This window comes from Echiichthys vipera (assembly GCF_963691815.1).
Source record: "Echiichthys vipera genome assembly, chromosome: 16".
Lineage (NCBI taxonomy): Eukaryota > Metazoa > Chordata > Actinopteri > Perciformes > Trachinidae > Echiichthys > Echiichthys vipera.
In genome coordinates this window covers 8,404,272-8,421,288 of record NC_139841.1, presented here as the reverse complement: position 1 = coordinate 8,421,288, position 17,017 = coordinate 8,404,272, and the positions used below count along the sequence as shown (strand labels likewise).

Sequence of the window (17,017 nt, the reverse complement as noted above, 5' to 3'; positions counted from 1 at the left end):
ATATACAGCAAGATGTTCACCAAGCAAGGATCAGATATCTCATAATGATTGTAAGATAACCGTGAAGCCCAAAACCCAAACTTTGTTATCATTTAATTATGATTAAGGACCAGGCCTGGGAGTACGTCAGTTGCGGGCAAGAGCACAGATGAATTTAACTGTAAAAAAAAAAAAAAAGTAATAAAGCTGTTCCTCAGAGTCTGGGGCAGTTGAGGCACAAATCCAAAAGCCAAATCCTGAGAACTGAATACAGCCTTGATGAGATCGTTCAGTCAATAGGCTTGGAGGGCCACCTAACCCAATAATGCGTTCTGTGACAAATAACATGCCTTTGTGGGACGACAACAGAAAAAAGCACTGTGTGTCACTCCAAGTGGCTGTGTAAACACACGCTTTTCATCCACTTAGGCATCAAGGCCTGAGAGCATGTCAAGTGATGGGACACACTCACTCACTCACCACAACACATGAGAATAACTGAGCATTAACCATGAGGGGGAGATGCTGCTTGAATCCCTAAAAAGCACAGGAGACCGGAGTACACAGGCTTGACTGAAGAACAATAAAGTGACAGATGCACCGGGATATAAAAAAATAACAAAAAACAGATCGTTTCCTGTGTGTCGCCCCAATTTAGATCAGAGGACACTTTCATGTTGCCCCTGGGAAAAGATGTGGCGCGTTATGTTTACGGTTGTAAGGACACAATCATTTTCCTACAACGTGCTGCAGTGTTGACATGTTTTCATCGAAGAACAGTGATCTGGCTATTAAAGCAGCAAATAATGTTTATTTTCAGAATTGATGAATATGTCTGGAGTGTTAGTATATATAGTACTAGGTCAGAAAATATTACAAAATGCCCATCATAAACTCCAAGAAACGTAAGTAATGTCTGCTCGACGTCTAAAACCCAAGGATATTCAGTTGACAGTGATATGCAGCAACTCCTCACGTCTGAGAAGCTGAAACCAGCTATTTTGTAGGCATATTTGCTTATTAAATGACTTAAATGATTAGTTGATGATTAAAATGGTGGAACTGATCAACTAATCTTATCAGCAGCACTGTGTGTGTGTGTGTGTGTGTGTGTGTGTGTGTGTGTGTGTGTGTGTGTGTGTTCCCCTCCATGCTCAAAGTAAAATTGTATAACCTGTCAACAAAGCCACAAAGTTTGGTTCTGTTTTTGCTCTCACCTTCTTGCCCATGGCGCCCGTCTTGGAGAGGCAGGACTTTGAGAGGGAAAGGTACCCCCCGATGACCTCAATCTCCTCCACAGCCGGGTAACGTTTCTTCAGCAGCGAGCCCAGCTGAGCGTACGGGGCCTGTGGGGGCGTGGACCCCGGTGGAGCCTCACTGGAAGTTTCCTGCTGAGGCTCAGGTGAGCTCGCCAGGCCATCGGTCTCCACCCTACGTTTAGGGACCACAGTGAACGTGTTCCCCTTTCTCTTCTGCACCATGGGGCTGGGGGCAGGGACACGCTGCTCCACTTCAACGTCGTCTATGTTTGTTATTGGCAGCTGATCCACAGGAAGTGGTTCTGGGGCTGGGGAGGGGGTAGCGGGGACAGGAGATGGTGCTGGAGAGTCTGACGGAACTGGAGAGAAGGAGGGTGAAGATGGGACAGCCGGAGAAGAGGGGGGTGAAGACAGAGCAGGTGTAGAAGAGGGAGCCGTGGTTAGAGCAGGAGATGGAGACAAAGGTTCTGAGGTCAGAAGAGGCGCAGGACTTGTGGCAACAGGAGGAGATGGTTCAGGCCTGGACAGCCTCATCTGCCTTTCGACTTCCTTCGCCTCCTGCACTTTCTCTTCATTGCTCTTTGAGGGTGTCAGGGTGGGCATAGTGTGGGAGGTTGGCACTCCAGGCGTGGGCACCTCTGCCACTCTGTGGGAAGGGGAAGACTTAACAGGGCTGGATGGTGCTGGGCTGCCCGTTGCAGATGAGGCAGCAATGTGGCGCTTGGGGATAACTGTAAAAGAGTTGCGGGACTGCAGGCGCAAGTTTGCGAGAGCCCGTGCCTGGGTGTCCCCGTCAGGAATCTGGGTGAGGTCCGGCTTTGGGGAGGGACGGATCTGAAAGTCAGATGAGGACCTTGACACCTTGTATGAGATGGGGCTTGAGGGGGACTCGGCACGGACACGACGGGTCTCTGGAGAGCATGGCACCTTAGATTTGGGAGGCACCTCAGCGCTCTCCCAGTCTCTCTCTCTGATGGGCTTGGTGAGCCCCCTGTCTGGCTCATCTCTGGGGGTGACAGCTGCACCGTGGCCTCCACTCTCCTCAAACCGCTGACGGAAGGAAGACACAGGCTGAGGCGGCCCGGCAGGAAGCTGGGGGCTTCCCAGCTCAGAGACAGCAGGCTGTGGTTTTGGTTTGGAAGACGAGGGATTCTGGAAGACGGGCGACGATGGCTGGCTGCTGCCCGGGCTGCTGACCCACGTGCCTGGCCTGGCCTTTGGCACCAGATCTGGCTGTGGCCTGGACCAGAGTCGTGGCCGGCTGCTGGCACTACAATCCAGGTCCAGAAGGTTCTCTGTGCTGTGGGACTTCTTCTGCAGCTTCCCGTAGTTGCTGTCAAACTTCTGCAGCATCCTGCTCACCCTGCCTTGACCCTCACCTGTCTCATACGATGAGGCCTCATGATCAGGCCGGCCCAGGGTGCTCAAGTTCTCCTCGCTCTTGCTTAACGTGGTGTCATAAATGACCACTTCCTTGGCTCTTATCTCAGTGACAGCACTCCCTCTCCGGTCCAGAAGGTCGTTCAGAGAGCTGTAACTGCTGACACCGTTTTGCAGCCATTTGGACCCGGTTTTTACCCCTCCAGCTTCCGGAAAGTAATCCGGGTCGGACTCAATTATGATAATATTCTCCGCGCGGATAGTCCGTATGCCGGGTACACTACCATATAGCTCAAGGATGTGCTGGACCGGACGAGCGGCGTTGTCTCGGTCTTGTCGCCTCCTCCTCTCCTTCTCTAGCTTGATGAAGGGGTTCTCCTCCAGCGGGCCCAGGCTTTCCTGCAGCACTAGGCTCTCATGTCTGCCGTACTCCCTAGGTGTCGACCTCTCCGCGTCCGTCGGCCGTGGCTCTTTGTTGTTCGCGAAGTGTTGACTGGCTGTGTTGATGGTGTAGCTCCGCCCGGACCCGCCGCTCGGTCCGCCGTCTCTCTGGGCTCCGCTGCTGCTGCTTCCGTTCAGATTGCCCGCCAGCTCGCCGTTTACCCGCTGCGAGCCCGCAACTCCGGGGCTCGGCTCAGCGGCACCGGCTCCTCCAGACCCGCCGCCCTTCGCCTTCCTCCTCTCCAGTATCTCTCGCTTCCAGGCCGGCATCCTCGGGCTCTCTTGCCCGGGCTCTTGGCGGAGGACGCGTACCTCTCCTCCGCCAGACATTGTGGAGGGCTGTTGGGAGGGGTGAAGAGGAGAGGGGCAGGCTCTGAAGCGGGTTTTGCCGCGGTCCGGTGCGGCTATATAACCTTTATCCGGCTCTGACTGTAGCCTACCTGCAGGACCGATCACCGCACACTCACAACATCCCCACCGTCTATTTTTTCTCTCTCCTCTCCCTCTGCTTTCTCACCCCCTGACTCCCTCTCTCCGCACAGCCCCTGAACGCAGCCCCGCCCATCCGCAGCAGCACGAGCGGCTTCGGCAGTCCCATCCGCCACCTGATTGGTCGTTATTGCTTACAAACACGCCCCTTCCCTTTCTTTACTACGTCACAATTTGACGCAAGCCACTCCCGTTTCCATTGTTGACTGGGCAAGGCCGTCCTGCCAATCAAAAGTGTTGCATTCAGGTTCAACGCGCCCCTCCCTTTTTTATTCTTACTGACCGCAGAATAAAGAAATACTTTATTAATCCCGGGGGGGGGGATTGGTTCGGTAACATTTGCTCCTTCAATAGAATATATATATATATATATATATATGGTAAATATAGATCTGTTGTCAATATTGTTTGTACTCATACTGCTTAATTTAATGTTTAATTATAAATACTCATTATTTTAAAATGTACAAATATTATTAAATGTATAGCCTATTATTATAATTACTGTTTGTGTCTACATTCTATGCAGCCTAGTGAGTAAGCTCGTCTTTTTTTCTTTTTACTTTCCTACCTATATGGAGTCCGAGTGATGTACCAAATTCATTATTTGTTTGTTTTTGTGTTCTTTGAATAGTTTTCCTTTCAAAACAGTAGGCTACCTCTGTAAGCAATGCTGATGATCCTGTGGTGTCAACCTTTCTTCTTTTTTGCTCGGGTGAGAGGAGTAAGAATATCCAGTGCCGGGAGCAGGCCTGCTGTTCATTCAGAATTTGCCGGTGATGCCACCTGTCGATAATCCGGCTGCAGTAAACACATGGGTTGAGGAGTAGCCTGCTGCACATGAATCAGCACTCAGAGCGCTATTCTTGGGTACTACAAGCGATTACTGTACCTCATTAAGAATTCATCACCGAGCCACAATTAAGAACAACCAGGCTAAAGAGCACAGGGGGAGAACCTATTCACATGTATCAAAGAAACAAATCCTGATGTACCTTTGTCTACTCGTCAAAGTTGGTTTGACAGATATGAAAGCCCAGCTGGTGTAAGTCACTTACATAATCAGGTAGCCTAAGTGGTGACGTCAAAATGAGTTTTCATTACAAACACAAATAACACATTTCTGTTTTTTTCACTGATTATATTTGACAGTTTTAATCTCTAATTATTCCATGGGCAATACATTAAATCCCACTGAATTAATTAACATGTCAGTGATCTTTGATAGAACCCTAAAATATATACTGTATATACTACATATAATACAATATATTGTTTTCTGTTACTATTATATTTATCTTTTCTTGCCACTGCACTCTTATTGACTGCTTTGACCACTGGCTGTAAAGTGTCCTTGGGTGACTTGAAAGGTGCTTAAAACTAAAATGTATTATTGTAATAATCTGTTTTCACCCTGGGCTGAATGTACTGCAAAACACAAACAGGAAACATGAATGCATTAACAACAAAACAAAGTAAAGACACAAACAAGGCTTTGGAAACAGGATTTGTAGATTCGCTATTAGAAAAAAAGAGACTAGTAGCACCTCACTGTGGCCAGAGAGACTAAGGTCCAGTGACAGAAAAACAAATAACTAGCAGACTTAAAAAATCCTTAGTTGACATTGGATAAATGTTGATGGTTTATTTACATGCATATATACAGATGACAATAAGATTGCCATAACAAGAACATAAGAACATAAATAACAGTTGGTGAATTTCTTTCCAAAGTCAACATATACACATACAGTAATTTCACATCAAGAATTACCTTAAAATGAGGCCTTAAATGCATGCAGTACATACACAAGGTAGGGTCAAAGTCAGATCAAATACATTACATATTGTACAAATAAACAGCAATATTCAGGGAGGACGTGTGCACATAACTGACTGCTTGTGAAAATCACATTCAGTTCTTCTACATTGTGAGCCGACAACAAGTTTCAGAACCAGCTTCTTGCTGTTCAGGCCATTCTCACGGATGGAATTGAAAAGCTAGGCAACTTGGGAGGGGGGATTGTGTGTGCAACACTCCCTGCAACAGGCAACAAAGTGAGACACATGATAATAAACCGAATTGTGCTGGCAAGCAGTGTCTTCTTCTGGAGATAGAGCAACAAAGCTGTAGTAACTCCTTGAGCGCTGCTACCCATGACAGTTGCCCAAAAAGGTGCCTTGAACAAAAGAGCCTTTCAAATTCAGCCGGTTCTCAAATTTACATGTGTGCACATGTGCATTAAAACATAACTGGTATACATTTCCCTCATGGCTCATTGTCTACCATTGATTGCACAATGGAAAAGGCACACCATGTCCCAAATATACATTTGCTCAGACTCTTTGTATTCCTAAAAGTATGAAAAACCTATAGCCATAATCCACCCTAATGTAATGGGGGCGCCGAAGAATTGGGACAAACAATGAATGAATTGTCTAGTTAGTTTACTTCCATTCAGTCTTTAAAGTGAACACTGCTCAGACATAAGTATGTAGTCACCCTATAATTCTTATGATTGGTCTCATTCCAAAACCATGGCACTGCCATAACAGCCTCCACTCTGGAAGATAAATACTGCATTATAACTTAAGGTAGCAGTGAACATTTTTGTTCATTTTGTAAGGATTAGATACACAAATGTTTACAAACTGTATTCTTGTAAGACCTGGAACGTGTGCAAAACCGTTGGGGTTTTTGTAAAAACATAATAATAAAAAAAAAAAGGTAGTAATGAGCCATAAGAAAAATGACACCATTGTTATGCTTTAAATCTCTAATGGCAGATGACGATGTTCCCATGTTGTCGGTGATGTGAAAGCACAACCACTAACTGCCTCTCAGTCTCCTCAGTTGACACGGCATGCTCGTATCATCAGCAGCTGCAGCAGGATGAACAGCGGCGAGACGATGAGGCCAAACCACAGGTCTCTTGCTTGCTCCTGCTCCGCCAGCTTCTGGCACAGCAGCACCTCACACACCAGCTTCAGGCTGAGCACTGTCAGCACCCAGAGGAGCCGCAGCACTGCAAGACGCTTCTCATTCTCCTGGTAAAGGCGGATGGACACGATGGCTGTGAAGTAGGTGCTGAGGCCGTCTGCAGCAAACAGCGGGACGAACACCAGCCACCAGCTCAGCATGGGGGTGAACATGTCAGCTCGCAGAGCAACCAGCATGCTGAAGACCAGCAAAGCTAGCAGGTGGAGGAAGAGTTCAAAGGTGGCAAAGCCCAGCCACTGGACCAGTTCCCTCAGGGAGAAAAGCATAGCTGAGGACAGCAGGGTCTTCAACCAGGGACTGACTGACTGAGGACGGTCGAGTCACGCACTAGGCAGCCCTGGTTAGGGGCCAAAGTGCTCCAGAGTTAGGGTGGTAGTGGGTGGAGATGAGAAGTCACTGAGTATGCCTGAGCAGGAATGATGAGGTAACTGCAGATATGACCCACTTCACTCTCAGCTACATCTTCAAATCCACTCTGAGGAGGATGACCAGGAGGTGACTGCAGAAGGTGACTGCAGAAGGTGCTCCTACTCTCTGGAAACTCTCCCCTATGCACGATAAATAAATACATTATTTTAAAGATACAGTGTGCTACATCTGACAGAAATGACAAAAGGAATAGAATCGAAAATAATCTTTATGCACCACGCAACCAGGGTGGGTGGTAGTCGTGTTCGGTACGTGATGCTGCTTCAGGTCACATTTAACAACACAAATCACAGTAATAAAGTGCATTCATACCCCATCCCAAATAGATAAAACCAACAGAACAGACAAAGTGCATAGACAAGACACCATACACAGTGAGATTACCGCAGTAGACCACACCAGAAGTGTTGTATGTTAAAGCAACCAGGCATACACCTACATATTGTCTGTAACGTAGACATCTCTTAGTAAACAGCTAACTTTAGCTAAGCTAGGCAGTGATCTCAGCTGTCTGCCTTCATTATTTCATCACAGTGTCAGTTTAATAATCAGGCTGATTAACCTGTTAGATACAGACTGATGCTGGTAAATCGATGTCAAAATGAGACAGTATGATATTAACGTCACATATCAAGTGTAAGCACAATTGCATCGATGACACAGACTGTAGCCGATCCTTGGACTACATTGTAAGCTAACCGCACACAGTCAGAGGGGATGGAGACTCTAGTTTCCAGCTCAACAAATGTACAGGGTCTTTAAAAACATCATTTTATTGCGACCACACATTACTGCACCTTAAAAACAGCCAGGCGTTTCTCCTCCGTCCAGGTAGAAGCCAAACTGTCAGTACTCCAGGCTACAAACCGTTAGCATCGTAGCTTTTTCTCTCGCGTTCTGAGAATTATCGCGCGATGATGAACCACGGATTGTACGGTGGCCGAAATGACTTCATTTTGGTTCATTTGCAAATCCTTTCGATTTTTTTTGTTGGTTCAACAATTCTACCTTTTAAAAAATACCCAACGCGTTATATTTTTGTTAAATATAGATGTTATAACCTATGAATAATTTATATTATAGTTATATACTTCCGACTTAATATAAATAAAACTCCAGTCAGTAGGTGGAGGTAGTGCGTCATCACGTTCTCGCCCGAGAACCATGGGGCCAACCCAAAGAAGAGCCGCTGGTAGTTGACTCAAGTGTGGAGAAGAAGTCGCCGCCAGAGTCCTTCTCAGGTAAGAACACTGTTACGTGTGTTTATTTACATTTTTGGGTTGTAATATCACACATTTGAGACATTAGTGGCCGTGGGTCGTGGCTATAACAGTTCCTGTACATTGCATAGTTAGTACGAAGCTATTTTTCTGGCCAAGGTGACAAATGACATGTTGTGAAAATGCAACTTAGTCCTCTCCTAGCACAATACTAAAGTGGCGGTGAAAGTACCCAAAACACACGTCAGTTCAAAGACAATTACAGCAGTCATTAGCAGTGTGTTTTAAGCTATGTCTGACGAAAGCTCAGTGCTCCATGCTCCAACAGCAGTGACTTGTCATCTTAAAGTTGCAGTTTGCAGTATACTGCTGTCTCTTTGCTTCACACGTTTATGGGAATTATAATATTGCAGCAAGGGTACTATCAGATCATGCTAGCACTTTAAACCCCAATATCACAGCACTGTATGAATTATGTTATTCAATGATTGGCTTTGTGGTCGTCTTAAATACAATTTAGTTCTAATTCAAGGAAATGATCTTTGTCCGTCTGTGATTTTTTCAATGCCATGGGTACTTGCCCATGAAGATAAAATGAATCCTATTTAACAGAGAGTGAGAACCTGCAGCCTGCCTACTCTGCAGTCAGACTGAGCTGAGCTGCTGTTTAGAGAGGCAATATCACGCATGCCTGGGCAGTTTTAGAGGTGACTGAGCTGGCATGAAGCACAACAGTGTGAGCGTGGTATTGTGTGTCCTGTTCCCTGTGTGACTTTCTGTGGTGTATCACTAATGTTCTTTCTGTCTCAGCCTAAAGATGCAGACACCAGCGGAGTCCATCATCCACAGCGGCTATTTCCACCCTACACTCCGATACTGGCAGACCTGCGTCACCGATTTAAGACCTGACAATCTCATCTACCCGATCTTCATCACGTAAATTCCTCTGTTTCTTACAAATGTTTCCAAATTACAGTCTCATTAAAAGACCAAATGAACAAGTGTACAGGACTTTGAATGATGCCACAGAGGTCAGGGGTCACCAACTATGGACTGTTTTCACCACGAGGAGTGGTTGCGCTCAAATGGACTTTGTTTCAGTCCTCGTTCTTTGTCACTTTCTACTACAGAGACAGTGCAGATGCAGTGGAGCCCATTGGCAGCCTGCCGGGACAGGCCAGGTAAGAGTCACAGCAACAAATCCCATCACTGTTTGCTATCTGATTCAAGTTTCTGTGAGCAATTTTAAGTACTTTTCTTTCTGCTCATAAGGAAAACACATTTTTGTGGCCCTGTGTTGACTGGGGGGATTCACAGTGTCCCCCTGCAGCTGTGAACATACTGAGGGTGTTGTCTTCAGATAAAAGCAGTGAGGCAGGGTGGACCCAGTGCCAAACACTGGACCTGCACCAAGATAAGAAGAGAAACGAAACTGCAAACCGACGTTGATGCTTTGTGTGCTTTCGAATAACTAGACACAGGGACTGAATTGCAAATGTGGTGTCAATATTCATAAAGATAGAAATAATAATGGATGTTTTCTTCTTGAATAAAACTTGAGAAAGAGGATTATGTCCAGTGTGATGTCAGCCCCTTTGTGTTTTGATGTTGTGTTCATAGTATAAGTGTTCTCGTCTACAGATACGGGGTGAACAAGCTGGAGGGAATGCTGCGGCCGCTTGTGGAGAACGGCTTAAAATGTGTGCTGATTTTTGGTGTCCCTGCAAAAATAGAAAAGGTATGTTCAATTAAAAAGGGGAGGAAACAGACATGTTAAACACTCAGACTGAGATACATTTCCTGCCATGTTTGCTTTTGCTCAACATTCATCGAGAAGTAGTTAGATGAAGCAGCAAGATGAATGTGCTTGCTGCTTGCAGTTCTGTTTGCCTTTATTATTTAATTCTATCTACATCTAATAATTGATTTCAGTTTATTTCTCTTATAAATTAGCAAATGTGTGGCTTTCTCATTCACCCAGTCCCTTTGAATTGAACTCTTAGCAGCAGTATAAAGCCTTTCAAATAACGAATTTGCAATGTGTTATTAAAACCACTATATGGAGTAAGTATATAAGTATATGGACATTGTTGTGGTCTGTTTTTTGATAGAATAGAATAAACTATATCATTGCCAAGAAGAAGAGGATTTGTCATTGTAAGAGTGCTACAGTGCTACACTTAAAACAGCATAAGAGCCATCTCACATTGACAGTATGGACGGTTAGGATGAAAAGAACCTTTACAGAATAAAGTGCTGAAGTGTTTTTGTGTTTATTGCACTAAGATTTAGCATTAGAGCAGAGCATTGTCACTTTGGCACACAGTCTTCTTCCTGATGTCAGATCTCTTATTCAGAGAAGAGGGGTTGCCGTTGTTTTCTGTACTACCTGCTCATACAGGCTCTGTATGGGCTCATAGTCCCATAGTTCTTCCCTCTTTTGTGCATGCTGGCAAAGCTTGCAGAACTTGACTGGCCTGCACAGGGCCCTGACCTAAACCCCATCCAACACCTTTGGGATGAACTGGCTTTTGGGATGAGCCTGGTCTTATCACCCAACATCAGTTGGACCTCACTAAAATGCCCATGTAGCTGAATGGGAGCAAATCCCTGCAGCCAGGTTCCACAAGTCTGGTTCAAAGTCCTCACCGATGACTGGAGGCTGATATAGCAGCAGCCTGGTGCTCATAGTTTTGGAATGAGATTTCCTGAGTGGCAGCAAACATGCTTCTTCACACTCAAACACACTGTGATCTTGTTTTTTAGGACGACAGGGGTTCAGGTGCCGACACAGACGACACTCCAGCCGTATTAGCAGTGAAGAAGATCAGATCTTTGTTCCCGGAGCTGCTGGTTGCGTGTGATGTCTGCTTGTGTCCTTACACATCACATGGACACTGCGGTCAGTGTCTTCTCCGATATTTCGCTTTCTGCTCATTTCACTTAAAGCGACGCAGAACACATGTAGATTTTATTACTAATGTTATTTCTTTGCTCCTGCAGGTATCCTCAATGATGACGGTACTCTGAACAACGATGCCAGCTGTCTGCGCTTGGCTGAAGTGGCGCTGGCCTACGCAAGAGCAGGTAAATCCGGTTTTTGTTCAAGATTGTTTCTATTTTTGGAAACAATAAGCTGCCTACCTTCCGTGAGCCTCTCCATTTGATTTGAATGATTTATACGTGAGGGATGCACCAATGTTTTTATTCATTGAGGCTTTATCATCACATATTTTCCTTCACCCATATCAGCTGATCATCTGTGTCACTTTTGCTAAGAAACGTTGCAAGTGAAAACTAATTCCTGTATTTTCAGACCACATATTATAAATTTGACTAATTCAAGTGTCTGGTGTCGTCTAATTATGACCGACTTGGTATATATGGTGCGTCTCGAATCATGTTTTCTTGGTCACATGTTGCTCTGCAGGCTGTCACATCATCGCTCCCTCTGACATGATGGATGGAAGAGTCAGAGCCATAAAACATGCCCTGATATCTAATGGCTTGGGAAACAAGGTAAAGGACTTAAATGTGCTTTATGTGAAGACATATAGAAGCTATACAATCAAGCATACCTCAACGGAAGTGATCACTGTCTGACAAAAGTTCAAGAGAAGACATCAATCCTTTAAAACAGCTAGTAATATACTGTTTTATTTTTTAAGGCTGAAACAGCTGGGCACTGTATGTTTTGGCAAACATAACTTCAACAGGAGTAATTAATGAATTTGTTGGGAACTATTTTCAGATTAATACACATATGGTGATTCAGTGCTTGACAGCAGCAGAATGATTGTGTGTGTGCGCGCGCACATGTGAGTCAAAATAACTTATAGTGTGTATAGTGTGTGTTCATGGTAATGAAGGAACATGTCACCAGTGCAACAGTGTGGCTCATTGATTGGTTTTAAACAGTCGATACATTTATATGGTAAGATCTGGATACAAAGACAATACTGTACGTCTTAGTAGAGTTAGAGGATTTGTTGACAGTAAGAAAATCATATTGTAAAACTTGTAATCAAGTATGTAAAGAAGTATTTTCTGTTCTCCTTCTTCAGGCTTCAGTGCTGAGCTACAGTGCAAAGTTTGCCTCTTGTTATTATGGTCCTTTCAGGTAAGTACGCCCTCCAGGATCAGGAGTAAAGAGCTCAATAAAATAGCACTTTGATATGAGAATAGGCTGAAGCTTTCTGCTGTGTTTGTGTATACAGAGATGCTGCACAGTCCAAACCTGCGTTTGGGGACAGACGCTGCTACCAGCTGCCTCCTGGAGCGAGAGGACTCGCCATTCGAGCTGTGGTAGGTCGATTTGCATGTGTACATTCTGGTGACTGGTGTTAAGTTTAAGCAGTAGTTGGAGAAGTCACTGTTCTGTGCTGCAGGAACGAGATGTGAGAGAAGGAGCTGATATGCTGATGGTGAAGCCAGGTCTGCCTTATCTGGACATCGTGAGAGAAGTCAAGGACAAGGTCTGTAACTAAATCCGTTAAGGTCAAGGAAGAAAAATGCTGCGCTTGGGCATTTTGGCAAAACACAGAAGACATCCCATCATTTTGAAATATCATTGTGCCTTTTTGAGGAGGTGTCCACATTGGGATTAATCTTTGTTTTTCCTCACATCTCTCTCTTCAGTTCCCCACTCACCCCCTGGCCGTGTACAACGTGTCAGGGGAGTTTGCCATGATGTGGCATGGAGCACAGGCCGGAGCGTTCGACCTGCGGGCCGCTGTGATGGAAGCCATGACTGCCTTCCGCAGGGCAGGTGAGAGGAGAGGAGAGGAGAGGAGAGGAGAGGAGAGGAGAGGAGAGGAGAGGAGAGGAGAGGAGAGGAGAGGAGAGGAGAGGAGAGGAGAGGAGAGGAGAGGAGAGGAGAGGAGAGGAGAGGAGAGGGTAAACCACCTGGGAAAAAAAAGAGTGGTGTGTCCAAACTAAATTGGCCAGATTTGAAAACATATCTTTGTCTATCTGTTTTCCCTCCTTCCACACTGAGCTAACATTTTCAACACCTTAAAAGTGAGAGTGGATAAATCTTAAACAAAGGTTTTTTTCTTAGTGTCGTGTGACAACGTCTTAAAGTGGACATATTATGCTCATTTTCAGGTCCATGCTTATATTTATTATTATTAAGTATCGTTGTGACATTACAACAATACAGAAGTCATGACGGCTCGTTTAAAGACAGTTTCAGTTCAACTCAGACGACGGATTTAAGCCTCAACACATAAATCATGTGGCCACAGTACAACCACACTGCAGCTCATTTTTGTTTGTTCCACGCAGAACTTTTTGACGGCTGTAGTAACTAGGCAGGGAACGATATGAAAATTTCATGTTCAGGAGGATCCTGTCCAAAATAATTGTGTCATGTCTTGGTGTCAGAGGGTTAGGATAACTGTGTATCTTTGTATACTATACATGTGCAATCAAACAAGGCTGTCCCCAAATCTGGGTATATGTCACAGTAAGATGATATCACTATAAATCGTCAGTTCAGCTCGATATGTAATTTGACTTGATGCAAAGAAGTGTTTTTTTTCTCTCCATGCTCTGTGATGCAGGCGCTGACATCATCATCACCTACTACACACCTCAGCTGCTCAGCTGGCTGAAGGAGTAAAGAGGGGGGAGCTGAAGCCAAAGGATGGATGGACCAACAGACAGACTCCTTTATAAAAAAATACAAGCCTGCTGTTGACCCATGCTAACAAAGAGCACTAAGGGAAATCAAATGTACAAAGACAGGAAAGCAATGTATTAGGGTTTAGTCCTTTAATTGACTTTTTCTATTCCGTTTCAAGATTACTATTCAAATATTAGTACGCACAGGTTTGATGATTATTTTTATAGTCCTGTATCCGTGTTGTATTGCTGTTTAAGCTTTTGAAGGGCTAATATGGAGCTGAACACAGAGACTGTAAAAGCAGACCATCTCGCTGGTGTTGTCTAACAGAAAACGTCTCCTGCGTGTCACTGGGATCAGTGTTAAATTAAGTCAATCATCTCTTTTAACCAATGGGATTATGGAATTTGTATTTGTATGAATCCTGGGAACACAATTGTCTGCTAGACATGTGGCTGCTGTCTCAGCTCAAGCACTGTCATCACCTAACCAGAGAGAATAAAATCATTCATTCAGAGCTAGTGTGGTGTTTTTTGAAGTTGATGCATGCTGAGTAATGCTCACCTCTTTACTGTGTACGATAACTTTGCCAACACTTTATTACAAAGCTTTCACACTCCTTGTTGTTGGGCAACATCACAGCAGACGGCTGGTTTAAAGACACTTTCTGAATACAGGCTGTTGAGCATTTTGATACTTTCACAGTATTTCTATAGCACCTCCACCTGCTTTATAATCAAAAAAGACATGGAAATCTCCCTTTGTACAATATGGGACCTTTTACAAAGAGTATTAATGATATGTAATACAAATGAAAATATACTGACTGATATTTTTTTTAATACACTGGTTCGCCGAGGTCTACTAAATACATGTTTCATTACATTAAGTGAAATTGTTTGAAAGTCAAAACTTGCATGCTTTAATTACATTAATCACGCTGCATTTTAATGTGCAAAATTAAGTGCAATTTAATAAGTGTAGTGCTTAAACTCAAGACTTACTTAGAATGATTTTAAAGAATGTCTTGACAGCAACAAGTAAAATTTAAATGGAGTTTTTCTTCATCTATTTTTTTAAGTATTAACTTCTGTATGCTGCAGAGCGATGAACTCTCACCTTCCTCTGGAATATTCCGGTGTTGATGACAGTAAAATTACTCATGATAAGCACTTAGAAGGTGTGTGTTTTTACAGTGTAAAGCCCTTGACTGTTGCCACCTGAAGCTTCTAGAAAAGCTCAAGACGGTGAATCATTGGTGTCTTATTCAAGGTGCTGCTGTGTGGGTGGAGGCGATTACAGCTGGGCAGAAACAAACACAAGCAGGGATTAGCAGCATTCAGGCACACGCTGCTTTGTCATTGCTCCATGTCACATACAGGATACTGCAGGGGATGTGCTTTCTGGTGTCTTTGCAAGCATTCTTACAGATCTTTTGACAACTTTTGTCTTTTTTTCAGAAGCATAAATTCCATTCACACTTTAGTCTTTAAAGCCCCGCTTCAGGGAAATGATCAATGCTGTGCAGATTTTGATAAGTGCATGGACCGATATGGGATTTTAAAGGCTGACATCCACACTGATGCAAGGGAGAACAATTCATTGATGACTGATGTGGTGAATTTTTGAGCTGAAATGAAAACTTCTATTTCCATTTTTGCACCAGCATGACTCTTAAACAAATAAGTATATTTACAAATATCTAACATTATTATACAACGCAGAATGTATTACATTATCAAAGCTGTTCTAAATGAACATTGAGAGAAAAAAAAAGAATAAATCTAAATAAAATAAAGTTAAAAAAAAGCATCTGGTTGTCAGGACTGGTCGCTGTATTATTCCAAGTAAGAATCTGTGTGTGGTGTTTGACCCATCTGTTAGTCGATACACGGCCCAGACATCAGACTAACCAAACAACTATAGCTGTTCTCTATGTCTCTATATGCATCATGTGACTACATAGTGAACAGTACTTTATAATGCTTGTTGTATGAAATGTAGTCTATATGCTGTTTATATATTAGCCTATTGTCCAGGAAAATCATGAATGTCTTCACAAAAGATTAAATTACAGTAAAGTAATTCAATTACAGTCCATGTAGGAAAGGTCGCTCACCTGTGTGGGAAACACAAGAGAACTGGTTGTGATTATTTGAGTATCGTGTTGAGAGTATTCATTTAGACTAATTCTAATATTCTACAGAAAAAGATTAATATAAATATATATATAAAATGACATGTGGGTCACAATTGGCTTCTTAACCAGTTGTGATGTCACAAAGTCACACTTGCCTGGTCACACCTTTAACTGAGCTTTTAGGTGAGCACGGGGGAACTTCCTCCTTCATCAGATGAAGGTGAAAACAGACTCCTGGTGTTAAAATGTGGCCAGTAGAAGTCAAACATCCAAGTGACCAAGCAACAAGCAAAACAACTTTTCACTTAAGGGGGACTTTAACGTTCCCTTTAGCCTAGTCCAAGGCACGGCCAGCAGGGGGAGCAGTTCAGTCACTTTGATTGATATGAAGCCATGTGTATCAATCCAATGACTCAAGCTCCAGCTCCATCAACAGACAGCCACGTACAGTACTTACCATCGTGGATGGATAATGAGACAGTGGGCCCCTGCAGGCACACACAAGCAAAAGAGCCCACCACAGACTTTGTGGTGATTCTGCTTCTTTTGTTGTGTTGTTGATAATTTGTGTCACTTGTGGTTGTTTTGTATCTCTTTGTGGTTGTTTAGTATCTATTTATAGTTGTTTTGTATCTATTTGTGGTTGTTTTGTATCTATTTGTAGTTGTTTTGTGTCTCTTTGTGGTTGTTTTGTATCTATTTGTGGTTGTCTTGTATCTCTTTATGGTTGTTTTGTGTCTTGTTGTAGTTCTTTTGAATCTAATTTTAATTCTTGTTATCTATTTGTAGGTGTTTTGTATCTCTTTGTGGTTGTTTTGTATCTATTTGTGGTTGTTTTGTATCTCTTTGTGGTTGTTTTGTGTCTTTTTGTAGTTGTTTTGTATCTATTTGTGTTTTTTTTGCATCTCTTTGTGGTTGTTTTGTATCTCTTTGTGGTTGTTTAGTATCTCTTTGTATTTATTTAGTATCTCTTTGTGGTTGTTTTGTATTTATTTGTGGTTGTTTTGTGTCTTTTTGTAGTTGTTTTATATCTAATTTTAATTGTTTTGTATC

The 17,017-nt window shown here is 43.5% G+C and overlaps 3 protein-coding genes across 3 annotated transcripts in view; 1 reads left to right on the top strand and 2 right to left on the bottom strand.

The window, feature by feature from the left end:
- tprn (taperin) overlaps positions 1–3,528 on the bottom strand; it is a 31,255-nt gene extending 27,727 nt beyond the window's left edge. The window contains exon 1 of the mRNA XM_083929727.1: positions 1,197–3,528. Coding sequence (XP_083785853.1) covers positions 1,197–3,389 — 2,193 coding nt within the window. The 5' untranslated portion in view covers positions 3,390–3,528. The remainder of the gene's footprint in view (positions 1–1,196) is intronic.
- A 1,639-nt stretch (positions 3,529–5,167) lies between these two features.
- On the bottom strand, positions 5,168–7,866 carry tmem203 (transmembrane protein 203). The gene is made up of 2 exons (XM_083930482.1): positions 7,776–7,866; positions 5,168–7,097 (listed from the first exon to the last, which is right to left on the bottom strand). The coding sequence occupies exon 2, from the start codon at positions 6,813–6,815 to the stop codon at positions 6,399–6,401; it is 417 nt and encodes a 138-aa protein (XP_083786608.1). The 5' UTR covers positions 6,816–7,097; positions 7,776–7,866; the 3' UTR covers positions 5,168–6,398.
- Positions 7,867–8,146: 280 nt separating this feature from the next.
- Positions 8,147–14,339, top strand: alad (aminolevulinate dehydratase). Its single transcript, XM_083929754.1, has 12 exons — positions 8,147–8,219; positions 9,009–9,134; positions 9,329–9,379; positions 9,840–9,936; positions 10,965–11,100; positions 11,202–11,285; positions 11,629–11,717; positions 12,263–12,318; positions 12,416–12,503; positions 12,587–12,673; positions 12,837–12,966; positions 13,763–14,339. The coding sequence occupies exons 2-12, from the start codon at positions 9,016–9,018 to the stop codon at positions 13,819–13,821; spliced, it is 996 nt and encodes a 331-aa protein (XP_083785880.1). The 5' UTR covers positions 8,147–8,219; positions 9,009–9,015; the 3' UTR covers positions 13,822–14,339.
- Positions 14,340–17,017: the final 2,678 nt, after the last annotated feature.

Bases quoted from the DNA above. Each gene is read 5' to 3' on its own strand.
- tmem203 (XM_083930482.1), bottom strand. From the start codon at position 6,815: ATGCTTTTCTCCCTGAGGGAACTGGTCCAGTGGCTGGGCTTTGCCACC.
- alad (XM_083929754.1), top strand. From the start codon at position 9,016: ATGCAGACACCAGCGGAGTCCATCATCCACAGCGGCTATTTCCACCCT. The intron at 9,937-10,964 runs GTATGTTCAATT...CTTGTTTTTTAG, and splicing joins TCCCTGCAAAAATAGAAAAG to GACGACAGGGGTTCAGGTGC. The intron at 11,286-11,628 runs GTAAATCCGGTT...GTTGCTCTGCAG, and splicing joins GCTGGCCTACGCAAGAGCAG to GCTGTCACATCATCGCTCCC.